At 43.9% G+C, this 17,551-nt stretch overlaps 1 protein-coding gene across 2 annotated transcripts; it reads left to right on the forward strand.

The window, feature by feature from the left end:
- Positions 1-1,182: 1,182 nt before the first annotated feature.
- On the forward strand, positions 1,183-11,360 carry Ctsk (cathepsin K). Of its 2 annotated transcripts, none has more exons than NM_007802.4 (8): positions 1,183-1,309; positions 2,807-2,927; positions 3,320-3,442; positions 3,524-3,679; positions 4,555-4,773; positions 8,535-8,700; positions 8,886-8,991; positions 10,796-11,360. In NM_007802.4, exons 2-8 carry the CDS (start codon positions 2,808-2,810, stop codon positions 10,893-10,895), a joined length of 990 nt encoding a protein of 329 aa, NP_031828.2. In that variant the 5' UTR covers positions 1,183-1,309; position 2,807; the 3' UTR covers positions 10,896-11,360. The 2 variants fall into 2 exon arrangements, with proteins under 2 accessions (NP_031828.2, XP_006501037.1); XM_006500974.4 differs by lacking the exon at positions 1,183-1,309 and adding an exon at positions 1,376-2,043.
- Positions 11,361-17,551: the final 6,191 nt, after the last annotated feature.

The following is a 17,551-nucleotide window of genomic DNA, read 5'->3' on the forward strand; positions in this document are numbered from 1 at the left end:
TGTCATGTTGGGTGTTGATCCTTGGGCCTCATAATGTTAGGAAAGCCCACCACCGCTGAGTCATGTTCCTCAACCCTCTTTTAGCTTTTTGTAAATTACTTTTATCCTCCATTTAAGCAACTAGAATCTTTTTGTAAAGTTTATGTATATGAGTACACTATCTCTGTCTTCAGACACACCAGAAGAGGGTATCAGATCCCATTACAGATGGTTTTGAGCCACCATGTGGTTGCTGGGAATTGAACTTAGGACCTCTGGAAGAATAGGCAGTGCTTTTAACTGCTGAGCCATCTCCCTGGCCCTGTAGGGCATTTCTTAGTGGTTGATGGGAGAGAGCCCAGCTCACTGTGGATGGTGCCATTCCTGGGCTGGTGCCCCAGCCGTTGTTATTTTTAGACAGGATCTCACTAAATTGCCTAGAGTAGGTTGACCTTGAAAGTAAGTTCTTACTTAGAGACGTCTCACTGTATGGCTCTGGCTGACTTTGGACTCACTCTGTAGACTGTTGTGGCATTGACCTCACAGAGAACCATCCACCCCTGCCATCCAGTGTGTATGTTGAGGGGACAGAGGTGTGCCCATAGCCAGTGATGGCTTTGCTTTAGCTTCCTGAATATCTGGGATTACTGCACTGTCTCACACACGTGACTTTCTGGCCACTTTTGAACCATCTCACCTGGACTTTGTGGGCAGCTCCTCCCTTGATGTACAGCCATAATGGGTTAGAAAAACTACTCCATGCCCAGAAGCAGTTAATAGCAAACAGTCACAAAACGGTTTTAAATGTTTAAATTAGAGCCTTACATTTCTAGCCTTTCCTCCCCTCTCCCTCACTCCACCCCCATCATCTCAGAAGAGGATCTGACACAACGTTGGAAATGGTGCAGAGTAAGGAGGTGGGTCAGAACTAGATGAGTTGAAAAGATGGAAATTGCCAGTCAGACATTTTGAGGAAGAATGGAGACAACTAGGGCTGTGTTCTTAAATCTCCCACCAAAGTCTCAATTTGAATATTGTGCTATCTTATTTTTGCCCCCCAAAGTCAGTCAGATGAAACTAAACACTTAGCAGCTATCCACACTGGCATATGATACTGTATACACACATTGTGCAAATGTGTGTCCTTCCTCCCTAACCCCTCCTCCTTTTCATCCTATCCCTGACTCCCTCCCTTATCCAGATTTTCCAGCCACTGCTGGAGTTGACTTCCGCAATCCTTACCGAATAAATCTAGCACCCTTAGTCTTCCGCTCACAGTAGCCACGCTTCCTATCCGAAAAGAGCCTAGCGAACAGATTCTCAACAGCAGGTAACATTTTTAACTTCTGGATCTTTTAGCGTCTTGTTCCTACCAATTAACCTTATTTTAAGAAGAGAAAGGATATAATGAATTGGGGATCAAATAATTTAAGTTCCCTGAATAACAACATAATCCTTAGTTTATTTTCTAGCTAAATGTGTATGGAAATCTTTAGGATTTTCTATGTGAATGAATATGTGGCTGTTGGTATAATCAGAGGAAGAGGATTCTGTAAGCCTGTCTCAAGCGTGGGCTCTTTCTGAGTTCTGTTTAACTTAAGAGTTAACCAACTCCTGGGGAAGAAGAAGAATTCACAGCCACCCGCAAGCCTGTCACACCCCGGTTACTGGTGCTCTGCTGGGTAGTCTGTTGCTTTGCAAAGAGTAGATGAAATGTCGTCAGTGTTGCACAAGTCATATGATGTGCTGCTGGTGGGAAATGGTTTTTAAACTTAAGAACTTGCAATTAAGCCAACACAAGAAATTAATGGGGCCAGAGCAGATGCTGAAAAGCTGTGAGCTGTGAACTTAGGTCATTACGGAATACTGTCCTTCCATCTTCCACCTCCATTCGTGTCTGAGGCTTTCACCCTGTAAAGCAGCCACGTCGCTGTTTGGAAAAAAGAAAAGAGAAAAGAACAGCTACTTACCCGTGACATCTGGTTATGATCAGAGCTGTTTCCTGCCTAAAGGAGAGGAGGTGGAAAGAAAAAAGTGGACAAGGCAAATGAAGATACAGTGAACGTAAATACCATCAAAATGGTCCTGTCCTCTCCTGGCAAGATCTGGGTGTAGGCAAGGAAGAATACTATGCACAAAGCCTGAAGTGTACTGTAGCTAGAACTCTGGCTCTGTAACCACGCTCACTGTGCTTATTCTGTTTATGTGCACCCTTACCTGGGATACGGGGGTGGGGTGGGGGTGGCATAAGAGCTGCCGAGCCTTTCCCAGTTACTTCTACGCACTGCGGTTGCCTAAAGTGTGTGCAGTGTTGGTGGAACATACGGGAGTTACAATGATTAAGTCAGATGATCCGGCACCTCCTGAACTTCTGTCTGTTTTATGTGAGAATCACCTGCAATTCCTTGTTTTCCATATACAGCCAAGTGTGCCTGTCTCACAGTCAAATGAAGGGATTCTTGGGCATGGCTCACACCTTTAGTCCTGGCACAGGGGAGAGGGGGTAGATCTTTAAATTCAAGGCCCTCTTGATTAACATAGTGAGCTCAAGGCCAGCAAAGACTTACATAAAAAGACCATGTCTCTGAAATGGCAGAAAGTCTGTGTGTGTATGTGGTGTTCTTTTGAGTTTATGAATCCCTTAGGATTAGTGTGTGTGTGTGTGTGTGTGTGTGTGTGTGTGTTATTTTTCTGGTAGAAAATTTATTTTTAAAGCTCTTAAAAGGTTAAAACTTTCCTGATAACCTGTCTGCTGCCATTTGAACATCCAAAGCCAACCTGTGAATTTCTGCTAGTGGAAATCTCCCCTAATTATTCCTTCCGCCAGGATGTGGGTGTTCAAGTTTCTGCTGCTACCCATGGTGAGCTTTGCTCTGTCTCCGGAGGAAATGCTGGACACCCAGTGGGAGCTATGGAAGAAGACTCACCAGAAGCAGTATAACAGCAAGGTGCCCAAGGAAGCAGTCCCCATTCTCTAACTCTGCAGCTAGCTTTTCCTTCTGTGCATCAGTCCTTCTGTCTGCTTCCCACATGTATTAGCTGGAGAGGTAGCTCAGGAACGGATGGCTGGTCTAGCATGTACAAGGCACTGAGTCCAATACCCAGTACCATAGATGGGGCTGTATGGGGTGTATGTGGGGAAGGCTCTTTTAAGGAACACTTCTCATAGTAATGCCATTATTCTATGGTCTCTCTAAACCTTTGCATAAGATTTGTGTATGTACTCTTAAGAGTCTATGGTTTCCCAGTTAGATTGTGTTTTCTGTTTATGTTGTATGTCTTCTTCTAAAACTACCTATATAACCACTCAGTCTACAAATTTACTGACTATCCTGTTTAGGTGGATGAAATCTCTCGGCGTTTAATTTGGGAGAAAAACCTGAAGCAAATCTCTGCCCATAACCTGGAGGCCTCTCTTGGTGTCCATACATATGAACTGGCCATGAACCACTTGGGAGACATGGTGAGTTGCCTCTCAGATCCAGGCCTGCCCACTGTCTTTACCCTGGTCCCTGCTAATGCTTGGCATCCTTTCTTGTCTCAGACCAGTGAAGAAGTGGTTCAGAAGATGACGGGACTCAGAATACCTCCCTCTCGATCCTACAGTAATGACACTCTCTATACCCCAGAGTGGGAAGGCAGGGTCCCAGACTCCATCGACTATCGAAAGAAAGGATACGTTACTCCAGTCAAGAACCAGGTGCCTTCTGTAGTGTGTGCTTGTGTGTGTATGTGTGTGTGTGTGTGTGTGTGCGTGCTCACGTGCGTGCGCGCACGCATCTGTGGTAATCTGACTGTGGTATAGTTCATGCTACAAGAATATAGCATATTGTTACTTAATTCATTACCTATTTTGTATATTTAGGATTTTTTTCTACTTTAAAATTTTTACGCTAAGCTGTGGGCTGAAGATTCAAGATCTAAGGTGCTGCCTTGATCCTCAAGAAATTCTCATTCTTAAAAATTAGAAAAATCTCAGAAAGAGAAAATTCTGCAATCAGGAAAGTAAATCCTAATAGTAGCTGACACTTTCTGAGAGATTGCTGTGCATCAATAGTGTCTCTGATTCTCGCGTGAGTGAGATCTCTCGGTGTTCACAGAAATCTCATCAACTTTAGTATCACTCACTTTCTTGTTCTTTTGAGACGAGGTCTCTTGCCCAGGCTGGCCTCCAACTCAGTCTATAGCTGAGATTGACCTTTTAGCCTCTGGACCTGTTGCCTCCACCACTCAAGTGATGGAGTTACATGTATGTTCCAGCAAGCCCAACTTATTCTCACTTTAAAGGAAACTGAGGCACAGAGTTCAGTAACTGCTCAAGATTGTGTTTCTAGTATGCAAAGTCAGGGTTAGAATTCAGGAAAACTGTCGCCAGAGCTATAAAGTCCCCACTGTACTTGACTTCAGTTAAAGGAGACAGTGGTCACAGTTGTCATCAATGGGGACAATAGCAGGGCTTCACAACAAAGACAGTCTTTATGGTTGAGTGTTTGTGGGTGGAGTTTTCTCAGGCTGGCAGAGAGACCCACCCTCTGTGAAGAGTGATGGCTGACAGGTCCTCTGTATGTTTCTCAGGGCCAGTGTGGTTCCTGTTGGGCTTTCAGCTCTGCCGGGGCCCTGGAGGGCCAACTCAAGAAGAAAACTGGTAAACTCTTAGCTCTGAGTCCCCAGAATCTTGTGGACTGTGTGACTGAGAATTATGGCTGTGGAGGCGGCTATATGACCACTGCCTTCCAATACGTGCAGCAGAACGGAGGCATTGACTCTGAAGATGCTTACCCATATGTGGGCCAGGTGAGACCACCGTAGTATGTAGCCGTGGGCTGCTCCTTCCCCGGGCATGGTTTTGTTTTCTGTTAGCATATCCTGCTCCTTTCCATTTTTTTTTTCCTTTTAATTTTGAGACAATATCTTACTCTGTATCCCAAACTGATCAACTAGGTATCCTAGGCTGGCCACCCTTTTTTTGAGACAAGATCTCATATAGCCCATGTTGTCCTTAAAAGTACTATGTAGCTGAAGACAACCCTGAATTCTTCCTACCTCAAGCTTCCAACAGGCCTGGGTTCCAGACATGGCTATCCTGTTTTCCTAATAGAATTATTTGCCATAGAAGGCCAAGATTCTCATAATCATGGAAAACATTGAGCCATCTCTTCAGCCCCGTGACATTTTTAATGCAGTTGGGACTGACGGGTAGTAGAGTTCCTTGGAATATGGACCTTTAAAAGAGGAACTGCACGTTTCAGTGATAGAAATATAGGCAACTATGAGTTAAAATATGTTCAGTTTGTTTTCTTAAAAGGTCAGCTGTTCCTTGATATTTATGGAAATGTCACAGCATACTCAAATTCATACTGCTGTATGTAGCAAAACCAAGATTTTATAAAATGTATTATTGTGTATATCTGTATATGTGGTATCTGTGTGCATGTCCTGGTGGGCTTGTGCCATAGCATGCAAAGTACAGAGATAATTTTGTGGATTCTCTCCTTCTGTAGGTCCTGAGGATCACATTTTAATTATTAGGCATATTTAGCTGAAGTTTTACCAACTAAGCCATCTCGCCAGTCCCCCTACCAGGATCTGCTTATCTCCTGCAGCCTTTCCTCTCATGCACCCGTGTAACATGGAAGCTAGGGAATGTTACTTTGGAACATAGTCACCTGGGTGTGGAAGCTTATCTTCACTTTACTATATAATACCAAACCGTTGCCAGAAATCATGCTCCTACTGCAGTATATAAGAAAGCCCCTGACCCACAGTCACATCTTCACCACGATGTTTCCCTGGTCATTTGTACTTCTTCTAAACTGATAATGAGTGGCCCAGTGTGTATGCCTGTATTTCCAGCACATGGGAGGTGGAGGCAGGGGGATTAGGAGTTCAAGATCATTCTAAATACCTGGTATATCTGAACGTACCCAGCCTGGCCTATATGAGTCCCTCTCGGAGTAGAGGATGGGACAAAACACGAAGATCCAAAATAAAAAGTAAAGAAGGAGAGATCCTCTATATAGAGTCTAATCTGTTGCCTGTTGATTTACTGACATTATTAAATATATTTCCCACTCAGCAATTTAAGGATATATTTGAGAAAAGAATATACCAAAGAACCAATAATTAGTCAGTTAACAAATGACAGCTTATGTCTTATTAGAAGTTTTTTTTATGTATATGAGGTTTTTGCATCTATATATGTACATATATCATGTGTGTTCCTGGTGCCCCTAGAGGTGAGAAGGACATTGGATTCCCTGGAACTGTTGATACAGATACCATGTGGGTGCTGGGAACCAAACCTGGGTCCTCAGCAAGAGCAGATCCTTATGATGTCAGAGGGGCCCTTCTACCCAGCTCCTGTGATTTATCCAGCATTACACCAACCTGTTTATTGAAAATAGTTTTTATGTGTGTGTGTGTGTGTGTGTGTGTGTGTGTGTGTGTGTTTGTGTGGTGTGTGTTGATATTATAGTCCAGACTGCCCTGGACACACAGAGATCCAATAGACTACTGCTCACACTGTCTGGGAGTGGGGGTTGTCTCATCTCACAGAAGTTGCTGGGGAGTGTTCTTGGATTTGAAGCCACTATGGGGCATCCTGATGTCTTTCCCCAGTGTGTTCTCCCAGTTAAAAGGAGATGAAGGGATTGTGAGCTTTAAACAGTTCAAATGTGGATCTGGGCTCTCTCTACTCAGGTGGTACATTGAGATCCTGGGGTCTAGAAATCCTGGGGTCTGTGCCAGGAATCCAGCTAGGAACTGAATCTATATTTGTGGTAATATCCTTTGTGCTTCACAGTCCCTCATTTCCTAATTCCTCACATGTGTTTATGGAAGTAAATGGAGTTTAGGGTGTGGTTGGCCAAGTCAGACTCTTATGATCTGTCACATGCCTGGATTTTGGGGAAGCGCTTGGAGACTCTTGTAATTGGGCCTAGTTTGGGATTTTAATGATTGAGATGCAGCACTTATCAGACATTCTACCACCCGAGAGTCTAGCAGTAGAGTCCCACGTGTATCCATTAATGTAGATTCAAGTGTTGTAAATAATTAGGTGCTGCATTGGGTCAGTTGTCTTTCTTTCCTTACTGTCATGTTGGGTGTTGATCCTTGGGCCTCGTAATGTTAGGAAAGCCCACCACCGCTGAGTCATGTTCCTCAACCCTCTTTTAGCTTTTTGTAAATTACTTTTATCTCCCATTTAAGCAACTAGAATCTTTTTGTAAAGTTTATTTTATGGATGTGAGTACACTATCGCTTTCTTCAGACACACCAGAAGAGGGCATTGGACCCATTGCAGGTGGTTGTGAGCCACCATGTGGTTGCTGGGAGCTGAACTCAGGACCTCTGGAAGAATAGGCAGTGCTTTCCCTTCTAAGTGATGGGGTCAATGTCTGCACCATGCCAGGCCCTGATTTTCTTTTCAGTCCATTCACAAGATACTTTATTTCATTTGTAGATTGTATATTTCATTCATGCCTCCCTTTTCTTTTCCTTCCTTCCTTCTTTCCTTCCTTCTCTTCTTCCTTTCTTCCTTCCTTTCTTTCTTTCTCTCTCTCTCTCTTTCTTTCTTTCTTTCTTTCTTTCAACCATACAGCACCAAGGTTTATAGACTGAAATCCTCTTATATCATGCTGACATTGCAGAGATGTGTCACTGCATCTGGTTGATTTGAGCAGTTTAATACCAGAATCATGTGGCAGAGAACAGATTTTGAGAAATTAAGGCACTTTAACCTTAAACCGTCCCATCAATTGCTGACAGTACTGTTGGTATTTAGATATGTGTTCTTTTAGATACAACCTTAAGGTGTTTAAGGTCTAGTATGTAGGAGGATGCATTTCCACCAAGAATATAACAGTATCTCATACTGTGAGGCTTGCAAACTATGAGTTCAGAGCCAACTTAGACTACATCATATACTGTCTCAAAAAGAAAGGAAAGAAGATGATGACAATAACAAGGAGTTGGAGAGCTGCCTCATTGGTTAAGAGTCCTTGCTTTCTCTTACAGACAACCTTAATCTATTCCCGGTACCCACAATAGGCAGTTCACAACTACCTGGAACTCTGGCTCCCAGGATCCAGTGCTTTTTTTCTAGCCTTCAAGAAAATGTGTGCACACCTATGTGCATATACACACATAGGTGCACACCCCATACACAGACAGACAAGATACACAAATAAATACGCGCATATAAAGGAAAGAAAGTATCTTTTCCTTCTGGAGTTGGTTTTTGTAAATTCTAGAAAGCAGGAAATGACTTGAGGTTTTTATTTTTATTTTTATTTTACACATTTTTGGGTCTTTTTGTTTTTAAGACAGGATTGTACTGTGTAACTCAGGCTGGTCTTGACCTCATGGCAATCCTCCTGCCTCAGCCTCTTGATTGCTGGGATTACAAGTGTACATTCCCGTACCTGGCTTCATAATGTTCTAAAACGGTAAGACCCAAAGACTAGTTGGTTGCCTGTAACATGGTTGGATTTCTCACCAACTCATTGCCATTTGATTGACTCTGCTCTGATCCACCTTTGATTATTATTTCCCAGGATGAAAGTTGTATGTATAACGCCACGGCAAAGGCAGCTAAATGCAGAGGGTACAGAGAGATTCCTGTGGGGAACGAGAAAGCCCTGAAGAGAGCAGTGGCGCGGGTAGGACCCATCTCTGTGTCCATCGATGCAAGCTTGGCATCTTTCCAGTTTTACAGCAGAGGTGAGTTTCTCTTCCTGTAGAGCCCCCTCTTCTAGGGTGTGGGTGTGGCCCTAAGAGGATTGAGTGCTTAGTTTTCACAGTCTTGCAGCTGCTGCAGTGCTTCGTGTCTCAGCTGTAAATCCCGAGGCAAGGGATCGCACGGGCTGCCTATGTTCAGAGAACCTCATCCAGAGTTTGTGTTGTAGGTGTGTACTATGATGAAAATTGTGACCGTGATAATGTGAACCATGCAGTGTTGGTGGTGGGCTATGGCACCCAGAAGGGAAGCAAGCACTGGATAATTAAAAACAGGTAACACTGACCTTGTCAATTATGAAACTAACATATGATGGGTGGACAATAGTGCTAAAAGTATATGCTGGACAGCTGCCCGTTGGGCAAGATGCTTAGTAGCACACAAGCAGATGGGCAGATGTTTGTGTTGGTCTCTCGCAGCCCAATCAGACTTAACCGACCAGTTCATTCCCAGGTATCTCATTTGACCCGATGTTTTTGTTTGTTTGTTTGATTGGTTTTGAATTTTTGAGACAGGCTCTCCTGTAGCTCAGGCTAGCCTTGAGCTCAATATGGCCCAGAACTCTTCCTTTGTCTTATTCCACCCCTCCAGATCTGTCTCCTGCTCCAGTCTGTCCATACGCTGGATTTGAGTCACATTGTCATATCATATGGCACTTTCCCATCTATCTTACCTGTCACACCTTTCCACCATCCCACCACTCCCATAGACCCAAAGTCAACTCATCCTTCAGGTTCAGCCTCATACATCTCCTTTCTCCCCCACCCCCCAAGACAGGGTTTCTCTGTGTAGCCCTGGCTGTCCTGGAACTCACTCTGTAGACTAGGCTGGCCTTGAACTCAGAAATCTGCCTGCCTCTGCCTCTGCCTCTGCCTCTGCCTCTGCCTCTGCCTCTGCCTCTGCCTCTGCCTCTGCCTCTGCCTCTGCCTCTGCCTCTGCCTCTGCCTCTGCCTCTGCCTCTGCCTCTGCCTCTGCCTCTGCCTCTGCCTCTGCCTCTGCCTCTGCCTCTGCCTCTGCCTCTGCCTCCCAAGTGCCAGAATTAAAGGTGTGCACCACCATTGCCTGGCCTCACACAACTCTTACATCACGCTTTCCTTTTCTTTCACCTCTCCTGCCTCCTCTATTCTTCTTCTCCCTCTGCTTTTTGAGACAGGGCCTCATTCCATAGCCCCTGCTGGCCAAGCTAGGATGGAACTCACAGAGATCTGCCTGCTTCTGCCTCCTGAGTAGTGCTGGGGTTACAAGCATGTGCTACCAACCCTGGCCTCTCTCCCTCCCCTGACACAGGGTCTCCCTGTGTAGCTGTGGCTGTCCTGGAACTCTCTATGTAGGCCCAGCTGGCCTTAAACCCAGAGAGATCGCCTGCCTCTGCCTTGTCATCTTTGTCAGAAGCAGTCTCTAGCATCTTTAAGACCTGTCTCAGTTTCTTCTGTTGCTGTGATACAATATTCTGACAAAACAACTGAGGAAGAGAGGGCTTATTCTCCAGTTCCAGGGGACGGTACCACGGCAGGGAGAGCCGGGCAGCCAGAGCTTGTAGCCGCTGTCACATCCTGTCTGTGATCAGAGTAGAGTAGTGAACGCAATGAATGCAGGCTAGTGTTCCGCTCAGTTTCTCTCCATTTACGTAGTACCGGATCTGTTCAGGGATTAATTCTCCCACATCAATTAACAATTGAGATATTTCCCAGAGGCCCATCTCTAACCGATTCTAAATTCTGTTAAGTTGGCAATTAACACTAACTGTTACAAAACCAACCTGGATAGCATGCCTTCTTTCCACATCCTGACTTTATTATTGTTTTTGCTGTTTTTTTCAGACAGGGTTTCTCTGTGTAGTTCTGACTGTCCTGGAACTCAATGTGGAGACCAGGTTGGCCTCAAACTCACAGAGGTCCACCTGCCTCTGCCTCTACCTTCAAAGTGCTGCCATTAAAGAAGACATGTGCTGCCACTGCATTCGTGCACGCACACACATACACACACATATACACACATCAGTACTTGACAAAATACAGTACGTGTTTTAAGGACTGCATACAGTATGCTCCTATGTATTTTTCTTGATTGGTCCTACAGCTGGGGAGAGAGCTGGGGAAACAAAGGATATGCTCTCTTGGCTCGGAATAAGAACAACGCCTGCGGCATTACCAACATGGCCAGCTTCCCCAAGATGTGATTCCAGCCAGCCAGCCCATCTCTTCTCAGATTCCTTCCTTCATGGTGCAAGATATTGGTGGCTTTGGAAGGGAGTGGGCATGGCGCTCCTGAGAGGGACGCAGCGATGCTAACTAAGATTGTTTCATTTCTCCTCTCGTTGGTGCTTCCAGTGACAACTCTACTTCCCTTCTCTCTGCCCAGGGCCCTTTTCTTTGTGGACACAACAGGGCATTTTTCTGAGAGTTGTGGACTCTGTGCTGGTAGACATTGGAGTCCTCCAGCAGGCTGGAGGACTAAGGTGACCTTCCCGAGCCCCTGTCTTCTGTATACACCAGTGAACATTTCAGTCTTCCACTGAGATGCACAAATCTATTCGTGATTCTTTGACAAATTTACATGATATTAAAAAAAGTGTTTTTCCTTCTTTGTATTTGAAATAAAGTATCTCATTTACAATTTAATAAAGAACACTGCGTCCATACTATGTTGGTTATGGTGCTAGCCAGCGTTTATTAGGTACTTATTGTGTCGTGAGAACCATAAATTTCTGGGATAAACTGGACCTCAGCAGCTTCTCTCAGGGTTTAAAACTGCCCGTGAAGCTGGCCACTGCGATCTGTGCCTGTGGTCCTGGCACGTGAGAGGCAGAGGCAGAAGGATCACAGCAGGAAGGGAACTTCTGAAGCCAGGTTTCCTGAGCTTGTGTTGTTTTGTTTTAATTTTGAGATAAAGTCTCAAATGGATAAGGCTGTTTTCTCAAACTTAACTATGTACCTAAGCTTAACAACAAACTGAGCTCCTGGTCAAAGCATTTTTTTTCCTTCCAAGAAAAACAAAGCAGTCTCCTGTATAGCATTTGCTGGATTCGAGATTCACAGACTAGGACTGTGGTCTTTTGTGCGTCACTGTGCCAGGCTAAAGATGCACTGGTCACAGTTTTTAGACTCTATTGCTGCTCTGGCAGCAATCTTCAGCCTTTCTGAGGGTGCGACCCTTTAATACAAGTTCCTATTTTTTGGTGACCCCAACCACAAAGTTACTTTTATTGCTTCTTCATAACTGTAATTTTGCTACTTGTATGAATCATAATGTAAATATCTGTGTTTAACAATGCTCTTAGGTGGGCTGGAGAGATGGCTCAGTGGTTAAGAGCACTGACTGCTCTTCCAAAGGTCCTGAGTTCAAATCCCAGCAACCACAGGGTGGCTCAGAACCATTCGCAATGAACTCTGATGCCCTCTTCTGGGGCATCTGAAGGCTGCTACAGTGTATCTACATATAATAAATAGATAAATCTAAAAAAAACAAAAAAACAATGCTCTTAGGTGACCCCTGTGAATGGGTTCTTTGACCCTCAAAGGTTGTGACCCACAGGTTGAGAGCCATTGTGCTAGAGGATAAATTAGCACTAGCCGTTTTTCCATGTCTACTCTTATCCCATGGGGAAGAGTTAACAGTTACTGAATATTTACTGTCATATACTCTTGTTTAAGACATTTTAAATTTAATAGAAATTTTGAATTTTTATCTATTTTATATTTATATGGGTATTTTACCTGAATGTATGTCTACGTACCTGGTGGCCACACTTGCTAGAAGAGAGAGGGTCAGATCCCCTGGGACTGGACTGTGGATCCTAGGAGTCAAACGTGAGACTTTTGGAAGAGTAGCCAGTGCTCTCAACCTCTGGGTCCCCCTCTCCAGTGGCCCCTGCCATACACTCTTATTTCATTCTTTGTAAACCCCAACCCCACCCTTTTTTTGGATATTTTATTTATTTAAATTTCAAATGTTATTTACATTTCAAATGTTATCCCCTTCTCCAGTTTCCCCTCTGCAAAACCCCTATCTAATCCCCTTTTCCCCTGCTTCTATGAGGGTGCTCCCCCACCCACCCATCCACTCCCACCTCACTGCCCTGGCATTCCCCCACACTGGGGCATCGAGCCTTCCCAGAACCAAGGGTCTTTCCTACCATTGATGCCAGATAAGGCCATCTTCTGCTACATATCCAGCTGGAGCCATGGGTACCCTCTGTATACTCTTTGGTTGGTGGTTTAGTTCCTGGGAGCTCTGGGGTGTCTAGTTGGTTGATATTGTTGTTTTTCCTATGGGGTTGCAAACCACTTCAGCTCCTTCAGTCTTTTCCCTAACTTTTCCATTGGGGTTGCCAGGCTCAGTCCGATGGTTGGCTGCAAGCATCCACATCTGTATTTGTCAGGCTCTGGCAGAGCCTCTCAGGAGATCAGGCTCCTGTCAACAAGCACTTCTTAGCATCTGCAATAGTGTCTGGGTTTGGTGTCTGTATATGCCAACCACACTTTTTTGTCCTGTAAATGGACATGCCAGGTACAAAGGTGGTGGCACACACCCTTAATCTATGACCTCTATGAGTTGGAAGCCAGCCTGGTATCTATAGTGATTTCCAAGACAGCTGGGCTACATAATGTGTTTATGGTTTAAGCCTACCCACCCCAAAATATGTGGACAGATAGTAAGTTATGTTTAGGCCTAATCAGATGAAAAAAGTTAGTTCTAACTTCAAGAATGTTGTAGCTGCTAGGTGTGGGCATGCCGTGTGCCTGCAGGTTTAACTGCTTGAAAGGCTAAAGCAGGAGTACAGAGCAAGACTAGACACCATAGTAAGACTCTGTTCAAAAACCAAAAACTTTGGGAGCATAGATAATACTGCAATGCTAAAGTAGTTTGTGGTGCACACATCTGTAATTTCAGCTTGCAGGAGACAGAGGCAGGTGGATCTCTGTGACTTCAAAGCCAGCCTGGTTTATGTAAGAAGTTCTAGAAAAGCCAGGCCTATGTGAAGAAAGATGCTCTAAAAAAAAAAAAAAAAAAAAAAAAAAAAAAAAAAAAAAAGTTTGAAAACAGGAGTAAGTAGAACCGTAATAAATACAGATGGGAACAACCGCTGACAGCAAGGACGGCAAACTGCTCACACCAACAGAGTAAGCCACTGATGCGCTGCATTTTAAATGGAGACGATGACTGCACGAAGACTGGGTGGAGGGGGCGAAAGGTCACATGAAGCTGAAAGCTCAGGGGCACCGTTAGGGCTGGCATGACTCACAAACAATGCAAAGAGCATAGTGGAGCTAAGAACAGGAAGTTGAGGTGACTCCTGCAGCCTTGCATGTTCAGTGTGTACCACAGGCTCGCTGGCAGTTGGTGTGCATCTAACATTTTTGAGGAAAAAGTCATGATCAGATCTGTATTTTAGTAATATCTCTCTAGCAGTTGTGTAAACAAGAGATAAACAAAGAGACAAAGCAAGAGACTGGGGGAGGGTCTTAGTGTGGGACACTATTCCTGGGGACATACAAACACCTACTCAGCCCAGGTTGAGAACCAATAACAGACGCAGGTACTGATGCCAAAGTCCAACTTGGTAAGCCAATGAGTTTTATTGGGGTTACTTGAAGGAATATGGGTAATGGGTTACTTATAGGAGCAGAAATGATCAGAGACAGCTGTACCACCAGATCCCACCCCAGCATAGATGACAGCTCATAACAGTTGTAAAACTGGAGCTCACCACACAGCAGGCTACAGAGTGCTTCCCAGGTAGCTCAGTTTGTCTGAGTGTCTACCATTGGTCCTTACTGCATTCATGTGCTTAAGGAGTAAGGGATACAGAAAATGTGGTACATTTACACAATGGAGTACTATATAGCTATTAAAAACAATGAATTTATGAAAGTCTTAGACAAATGGATGGCTCTGGAGGATATCATCTTGAGTGAGGTAATCTGATCACAAAAGAACACACATGATATGTACTCACTGATAATTGGATATTAGCCTAGAAACTCAGAGCACCCAAGATACAATTTGCAAAACACATGAAACTCAAGAAGAAGGAAGACCAAAGTGTGGATACTTCAATCCTTTTTAGAAGGGGGAACAAAATACCCATGGAAGGAGTTACAGAGACAAAGTTCAGAGCAGAAACTGAAGGAATGACCATTTACAGACTGCCTAACCTGGGGATCCATCCCATAAACAACCACCAAACCCAGACACTATTGCAGATGCCAACAAGATTTTGCTGACAGGACCCTGATATAGATGCCACCTGTGAGGCTCTGCCAGTGCCTGGCAAATACAAAAGCGGATGCTCACAGCCATCCATTGGGCTGAGCACAGGGTCCTCAATGAAGGACCTAGATAGAGAGAGTACTCAAGGAGCTGAAGGGGTTTGCAGCCCCACAGGAGGAACATCAATATGAACTAACCAGTACCCCAGAGCTCCCTGGGACTAAACCACCAATCAAAGAAAATATATGGTGGTACTCATGTCTCTAGCTGCATATTTAGCAGAGCATGGCCTAGTCGGCTATCAATGGGAGGAGAGGCCCTTGGTCTTGTGAAGGTTCTATGCCCCAGTATAAGGGAATGCCAGGGCCAGGATTGGGAGTAGGTGGGTTGGGGAGTAGGGGGAGGGGCAAAGGGGATAGGGGATTTTCAGAGAGGAAAGTAGGAAAGGGGATAGCATTTGAAATGTAAATAAAGAAGATATCTAATTAAAAAAAAAAAAAGAGTAAGAGACCTAGTAAATCTGGTCAGCTTCAGGAACTTCCTGAAACTGTTAACTTGTTCACTTTCTGATCCAGCAGGATGGAATTTTTTATTTCCCTAAGAACATCCTGAGTCTTTTAAATGAGCTCCCCTCCAAAAGTGGAAGGTTTTAATCTCGGAGAAAACTGCTACATAAGCCAACATTTCATTGGTCTCTACATTTGCTCTGCTGTTCCTTAAAGAGGGGGAGGGTCCTTCATAGAAGGACAGCTCCAAAATCTTCCCTAGGTTTAGGTTTAGGTTTAGCAGACAGAAAAGATACAAAATTGCATCCCAGTTGAAGCAATTAGTGTCCCCGGAGTGTATTCTGCTGCTGAGTTGTATCCACAAGAGACATTTTTTTTTTTAACCTGAATGTGCTTATTGACTGTTAAAGACAAGCTGATTCCCTATTGGACAAAATTACAGAATTATTTTACCTTGTTCTAGAATCTACTTCTGCCTAAAGAATATCCTTTAGATTTTCTGTTTTTAAATTTTAAATTTAAAATTGTATATGAATGTCTCAGATATCAAACTCAGGTCTTTTGTCTTGGTAACAGGTTATGCTAAGGTGTCTTGCAGGCTTTTTGCTAGTTTCTTGATAAGTGTTTTTATGGGAAGTTTGCCTTTTATTACATTTTGCATATTAAAATGTGGTTATTTCTAACATGTCTTATAATTTTCTCATATATGTATATTTGAAATGGGTGTATTTACATATTTGAAAAATACTGATTTCTGTCTCATAGTAAGCTACCTTGTTTTTATTTCTTTATGAATTTTTCAATTGATTCTTGTTACAGGATATTGGAACCTGTTCCTAGTTAGGGTGTGACCTAGTACTTAGCACACACCTTTAATCCCTCTGGCTACAATACAGGCATGCTGTTAGTACTCACCTTTAATCCCAAACAAGTAACGTTAGTTTGTAAAAGGAAACACCCATCTTTGAAAGTGATGTCTAACTGAGTGGCAGAAAACGTGACAGAATAGGATATGCCCAACTCTCAGGAGAAGAGAGAGGAAAGGGACAGCGCAGGAGGAAGAGGAGAGTGCAGCGCAGGGATACAGCAGAGTCCGGGGAGAGCAGTGCAGTGGAGTTGAGAGGGAGAGTGGAGCAGCAGAGAGGGAGGAGGAGGAGGTGTTACCAGGAGAGCTTTACAGAGACAGATTGAAGAGAGAACAAGCTGGACACAGGTGAAGACAGAATGAGCCAGAGAATGAGAAGGAGCCAGAAGACTAGAAAAGATTGCTGGAGTTAGTTAGAAGCCAAGCGGAGCAATTCAGAGGCTAAAAGAAAATCCGACTTGAATCAAGTCAGCTTGAAAAGGAGTTTGATCCAGAACAGCAGAGTTGAGTCAGCCAGCCAGAGCTCAGAAAGAACTAGGAAGGGGTGAGCTGGCTCAGCAGTAAGTCGCCGAGGCTAAAACATTCTGGGCCTAGGTTAGAGTGTACGGAGGCTAAACACTTCTGGGACTAGGCCTAGGTTAGCCGACAGAGGCGGTAAGCCTGAGACCACAATTAATATCTAGCAAAGAAAAGACACTTTTACAGATTCTCTTTAATTTTTTTAGTATGCAAATGTATTTACCCAGAGGTAAATCTCATCTTTCTTATTTTTCTAATTTGCCTTTAGTTTCTCTCTTGTGTATTTGCATTCCTCCAAAATGATGGTAAGTAATGGGGGTAATAAAGTTTGACCCAGAAACAACTATATTTGTAGGAGCAGTGAGTTGTACTGAGAAGCTGCTCAGGAGCTGGTGAGGTGGCTCGGGGTAAACACTGTTGCCACCGTGCGGGATGACTCTAACTCCGTCCTCCAGACCCTTGTGACAGATAGGAGAACTGATTCCTGCAAGGTGTCTGATCCACAAACAGACACGATGAATAAGTAACTAAAAAAAAAAATTAGAAGTACATATTTATTTAGCTCCCATTAAACAAATGTTTACTTTCCATATTCTAGGTTATAAATAATGTTCCAATTCCTAGTTGATATTCTGACACAAAGTTTAAAATAGTTTGTCAGTCTTTTCAGTGGTTTGTGGGGTTGGGACTGCACACGTTGGGATGTCCAGTCATTGTGTATGTGGGAGGTCA

Source organism: Mus musculus, chromosome 3 (assembly GCF_000001635.26).
Source record: "Mus musculus strain C57BL/6J chromosome 3, GRCm38.p6 C57BL/6J".
Lineage (NCBI taxonomy): Eukaryota > Metazoa > Chordata > Mammalia > Rodentia > Muridae > Mus > Mus musculus.

Excerpts from the sequence above, each read along its gene's own strand:
- Ctsk (NM_007802.4), top strand. The coding sequence starts at position 2,808 with ATGTGGGTGTTCAAGTTTCTGCTGCTACCCATGGTGAGCTTTGCTCTG. Across the intron at positions 4,774-8,534 it reads CTTACCCATATGTGGGCCAG|GATGAAAGTTGTATGTATAA; the intron begins GTGAGACCACCG and ends ATTATTTCCCAG. Across the intron at positions 8,701-8,885 it reads TTTCCAGTTTTACAGCAGAG|GTGTGTACTATGATGAAAAT; the intron begins GTGAGTTTCTCT and ends TTTGTGTTGTAG.